Source organism: Anopheles coustani, chromosome 3 (assembly GCF_943734705.1).
Source record: "Anopheles coustani chromosome 3, idAnoCousDA_361_x.2, whole genome shotgun sequence".
NCBI classification, from domain to species: domain Eukaryota; kingdom Metazoa; phylum Arthropoda; class Insecta; order Diptera; family Culicidae; genus Anopheles; species Anopheles coustani.
Window position 1 is genome coordinate 39263139 of NC_071288.1, and position 6060 is coordinate 39269198.

The 6060-nt window shown below is 48.9% G+C and overlaps 1 protein-coding gene across 1 annotated transcript; it reads right to left on the bottom strand.

Moving 5' to 3' along the window:
- Nucleotides 1–5517, bottom strand: LOC131260680 (uncharacterized). Its single transcript, XM_058262477.1, has 5 exons — nucleotides 2608–5517; nucleotides 867–983; nucleotides 609–774; nucleotides 301–491; nucleotides 1–207 (listed from the first exon to the last, which is right to left on the bottom strand). Exons 1-5 carry the CDS (start codon nucleotides 5515–5517, stop codon nucleotides 1–3), a joined length of 3591 nt encoding a protein of 1196 aa, XP_058118460.1.
- Between the last annotated feature and the right edge of the window lie 543 nt (nucleotides 5518–6060).

Sequence of the window (6060 nt, forward strand, 5' to 3'; positions counted from 1 at the left end):
TTAAACGTTAGCACCCGCCTCCAGGGGGACATTTTTGCTATCCAAACCAAATACGCGCCCGTTCGGTGTAGGGGGTCCTCCACCCTTCTTCGGATCGATGCCACCTTTACCGTTGCCAATAAACGTCGTTTTCAGATCCAAAGTTACCGGCGGTTTGGCGGAGATATTGTTATTGTGCTGTTGCTGCTGATAGCTGCCGGAAGAATGCTGTCGATTGGAATACCAGGAAGAAGATAGTGTTATATTTTTAGCACGGCACATCGATTGGGCGCATCCTTATTGTTCTTGTGGAATTCGTACCTTTTTACGCAGATTATTCAGCTCGCCGTTCGCCGCCCCATTTGCGATGCTGCTTTGGCGGCGTTTGTCTAACACCTTGCGAGCCTTCGCAATCGTTGGCAAGACTAGCAGCAGGGCGCCGGAAATGACGATGAAAAATCCGGCCAAATAAAACGCTAGATCGTAAGACTCGGTCAAATCGGATATCCAACCTGGATCCAAGTGTGCAGTGTTTGGGTTTTGCGGAAAGCAGTGAACGAAAGAGAAAGATTATTACACTCGAATGAAAAAACACATGCTCCGGGTAAAGCCCCCATCCGCCAACGAACCTGCCAACGGTGGTCCCACTAGGTTCGCTACGCCCTGCACCAACAGCAGCAATCCGTACGCATTGGTGAAACGCTCCAGGGTGATCAGCTCCACCAGAATAATACTGGTCAGCGAGTAGTTTGCCGCTATGAACAGTCCGAAGCCACCAGCCAGAACGGACAGACTCTGCAGAAAGCGAAAGGGTACGGTACGATGCAGTGGATGTCTCTTTCGCTGTCGCACAATGGCTGTGGAACATTAGCACTTCCGGCACTTACCGTGTAATCCCTGAATAATGGTACCAACGCCGTCACGAGCCCGCACAGTGCCATGCAGAGGGCGTACGTGTAGATTGGGTTGACCGACTTCCGATCGCCCATCCAGCCGAGAAAGACCTGTTTTTCGCAACCATAGGCGATTCGAATTTTGGAACGGGGAGCAAAAGGAGGTTGAGGCAAAGATTAACATCAAGCGGCATGTTCACTATCTATTCGGTTTCAAGATCAAGGATTTCATATCTCATCAAAACATCGACACACACACACATACGTCAACATTCAAGCGTTCCCACGAACATCGAACATACATATACATTTGAGGTAACATTCTATTGGCAATAAAGATAGACACGGATTGGATGGGGAGCACAACATTAAAACACACACACGCACTCACATACACACACACACAAGACCCAAATGGTGCAACAGGGGAAAGAGGTTCGACGTGAGGGGAAGATATGTCCTATGCGAATCCTTCATACGATGGAATCGAACGTTCGCATTACACGATTGGCATAAATGTCCTTCTGATATGTCTAGAAAAAAGAAAAACACAGACACGCAGAGATCCACTATGAACGAAGTTAGTAAAAAAAAAAAAAAGGAAAATACATCAACGAGAAATGTATAATTTTTTGCTTCTGGTCTGAAAAGACATTAATCATTGGATGGATGAAGTTTCTACAAAATTCAATCGGGTGTAGTGCGAACTTCGTGCATAAAAAACGAGACATTATGCAAATAGCAAAAAAAAAAATCAAGAGATTAATGAACCGCGTGTGATTTATGTTGGTTGAAATGTTTGGACGAGAACATTCGAAAGAGTGATTTTAAAATGTACATTTATATTTTTAACCAACCAAATAAATTTCCGGGGATATTGTGAATGACGTCGATCCCTACTGAATCTAGCAGAAAGCAACACTTAATGTTGTAAAATATATGAGCCCAATGCGAAATAAGCCAACTACTTTTAAAGCAAAGACGAAAACTCTCGAAAAGGACTAGTGGAAAAGTGTTCTTAGCGGGAGTAACGATGCGCTGGTTGCATTCTGTAAAATCCACGCGTTCAGATGGGAATCAACCAATAACTTATTTCAGTAACTTTTTTTTCCAAAGTTTCTTATATATTATTATTGTATGTATAACGATTCTTTAGAAGTTTTCTACACAAACAAGTTCACAAACATCTTTTGAATCAGATTTATTTTTCTGATTGCACCGATTCTTCACAAATAGGGGCTAAAATTTTGTTTTGTAAAAGTCTTCGTAATATATCCATTCTTTGTCAAAGCTTGCAATTTTTTCTGAATAAAAAGTTATTTGCTGGTCAGACGAAGAAGCATAACGTTACATACAATAAGTAAAGGTTCAACTAAGCACAATGAAATATGTTCTATATTTGCTGCTCTAAAAGGAGAAGGTGGTTGAAGGGCAAAAGCAGATATTTGGTGTCCTATTATGGAGGTTTGTCGCAATGTTTGGAAATATGTATGTATTTGAAATTCATCCAACAAGAATTTTTAGCGAGCCCCTAGAATCTATGGATATGACAGCATGAATGATTTCTACTGTATCAGGTCTATAAATGGAGGTGCGTTATACCGAAGTAATTTCAACTTTAGAAAGTCATGCAAAAGCACATTACAGAGCAAGACAAGCCATCTATTGTAATACAACATCTAAACAAGCATGGGGTGAATGCATAGGGTGTCAATTCGCTGACTATGGCTCTTACCTCCCCAACCATATTCAGTATGCCAATGATGGAAATCAGCATGGAAGACTCGGTGGGGCTGAATCCGATCTGGGTCGCATTATCCCCGAGGTACACGTACGGCACGTCGTAGAACGTGTACAGCAGGAAGTTGGAGATAGCGAACAGCAGATAATGCATGTCGGAGAAGTAGGAGAAGTCCAGAATGCTGACCAGCAGCGCACGGAACTCCTCCACCCCCTGGTACCAGGCGGACTTCTCCTTCGCGATCGTCGTCATCGAGTTGCGGTAGATGTCCGGGCAGGAGGAGGCCCGCAGCCGGTAGCGCTGAATGTTCAGCATAGCACCGCGGTACGTCAGCGAGTGGCGGTGCATCCGCAGGTCCTTCAGGTAGGAGGCGGTGGACGCGCCAGTGCCTGCGACTGCGGTCGGGGCCGTACCGCGCGTGCTGTGGCTGTGCACCCGACGCAGGAACACCGGCGGCAGCGGAGTAGTACCATCGTGGTCGTACTGGGTGGCGATCGGGTGCCGCTTCTGACCACCGGCGGCGGCCGCGTCCCGTCCTCTTGCCGCGGTCCGTGCTCCACCTGCAGCTCGTTGACGCGATGGCGTGATCACTGTTTCATCGCCAGCGCCATTCGTTTCTTTGGTACCCTCCTGCTCATCCATCCCGCGTTGGCTGTCCATCATCACGCCATTGGTGGCTTCCTTGGCTTTCTCGACGTCTTCCTTCTCCTCCTCCGCCACTTGCGGCGAAAGTGGTTCACTGAAGCTTCGCGAATTGTTCAACTGAGCCGTCGGGAAACCCTGCAGCACGTGATGATCGTGCATGTTGTGCTGCTTGCTCAGCATCGCCAGTACCTCCAGCGGTATCTTATCGTGGCCGGCACCGTTCTGCAGGTACGTCGGTAGCGTAATCAACGAGCTGAACAATCGTGGATCGTCCAGATCGTACAGATGATGGTCGTTCACTCCATCCGCACCACTTCCACCGACAATACCGACTCCACCAGCTCCCTCGACGATCCCCCCATTGAGCACGCTGGCATTACCTGCCGTGTTGGTACTATTGCTGACCGAATCCGCCTGCTGCTGCTGCTGAAGCTGCTGTTTGCGACGTTTCTGCTTCGATTTGTGCGTCGTCCACTCGAGGTCGCGCATCAGAAGGCCACAGAGACACATGTTGAGAAAGACGCCCGCCAGTATGAGGGTCGTTCCGCGCCAGCCAAAGTTATCCAGCAACACCTGCGTCAGCGATGCAAACACCATCGTGCCGATACCGCTTCCGCACACCGATAGGCCCGTCGCAAACGAGCGCTTCTTATCGAAATAGTACGCCACGATCACAACCGCTGCGACGTAGCACAAACTCAATCCGAAACCGGCCAAAATACCAAACGTAAGGTACAACATTTCGATCGAGTTGGCGTACGCGGACAGTGCAAACCCGATCGACGCTAGAATCGACCCGACGATGGTCACCTTCCGGCAACCGTAGCGATCCGTCAGGAAGGACGCAACAGGGCCGCACAGCAGCGGCATGGCCATAAACAACGAGCCAACCCATGCCGTCTTACCCTTGCCCTCGCCGAAGTACGACAGCAGTTCCATGTACATCACACCGAAGCTGAACGTCACGCCGTCCGCGATCAGATTTACCATGAACGAGGCGAAGCACACGACCCATCCCCAGCCACCATCCGGGGGCCGCGCTTCCGCGTACGCCCCGAGCGAGCTGTTCTCGTTCGACGACGAGGACGACGATGATCCGGAGGAAGACGACGAACTACCGGAACCGTGCGACAAAATGCTTCCAACCGGGCTCGAACACATCTGATCGGAGGTGGTGGAACCACCCAAACCTCCGGCCGCCGTCGTCGAGCCACCGAGCAGCGCCCGGTCCTCTCCACTCTCCGATCCATGCACCCCGACGCAGTGCTTGTTGCTGCTGAACTGCACATGATGGACCGGCCGTTCGGCGACGATCACCGATTCCGGTTGGGAAAACTGCAGACTAAGAACGCGCGCCGGTTTTTCGCCGAAACTCTGGCTCGACGGACTCTTTACGATGCTCTTCGTCTTTGGCCGGCCCCGTCGCTCGTTGGTTAGCTCGAGCAGGGGTTTCACTTCTTCCTCCCCGCCCGGTATGGGGTCCTCATCCGGTTCCTGCTGCTGACTGCTACCGGTGGCTTGCCGCTGGTCCATCGTTCGGGTACTTCCCGTCCCCGAACAACCATCTATTCCTTCATCGATCGAAACTACAGCCGAACGGAAACCACCGTCAGCTGCAACGTCCTCCACATTCGCGCCACCATCGTAGGTTTTATTCACGTAAATGTTGCGATTTTTTAAACTCGAGGACGACGACGAACGCAACGGGTGGTTTTGCAACTCGGGCGTTTTCGGTTGCTCTGTCACACCGGGGGTGGAGGACTGATTTAAAGTTTCAGGCTCATCGACACTGCCTCCCCCACCGCCACCACCACCGACACTTCCACCGACACTCGCACTCGCACTACTACAACTGGCCGCGCCGCTTCCGCAGGAACTGTTGCCCGAATCGGTCGACGAACCTTGGACCGGTTGCGGTGGCGTTTGGTGGCGCAACTGGGCGCCACTGGTTGGCATGGCCGCACCGGTCGCACTTCCCGGACTCGGTAAAGACGCCGGTGGATTACTGCTGGTGCTGCTGGCGTTACTTTTTAAGCCATTCCTGCCACTGGGAGCGTGCTGTTGACCATCGGCGTTATGGCGATAGTGTTGTTGTTGCTGATGCGGGTCTTTACTGGGATGCTTGAAATGTTGCTGGGCACCGTTTGTGTTATTGTCCTTTGGTTTTGATTGCTGCTGAGGGCTAGCACGCAACAACGGCTCCAGGCTGTCGTTGCTAGTGGTAATATTAATATTTCCAGGCGCTCGGATAATATCCATTCTTCCCGATTATGGCGATCGTGGCGCCCCGCTAATGGATCAAGTTGGGGGGCGAGCATGCGGAACACCTACGGAGGAAGAAAGCGAATGGTTGAGGGGCATTAGACTTTTGTTTGTAATGTAGTTTTTCCTAAAATTCACATCATTTAATTGCTATATTACCATTGCATTGGCACATAACATAGATATGTTGCATTAATTATTTTTTTAAATACACTTTTTAGTACCTTTTAAATTTTATTACCTAAAAATGTGATGTGCAATTCTTTTATTAATTCGTTCACAACAAATGATTTACTCTGAAGGAATATATAAAAGTATTGCCCATCCACCTATACAAAACAATAACTTCTTGAAGTAAAGTGGAATACAGTGCACGGAATTCAAAACTTATTGTTGATAGAACATGGTTTGTATTATTTTTTAAAGATAACGTGTCCTTCAACTATATTTACTTGAGATTTTTTTAAAGTTTTCGTTACCATTTTTGTGTTATAAAAATATTATGATTATAGAAGGAAATTTCTACTAACGCAGCATCAT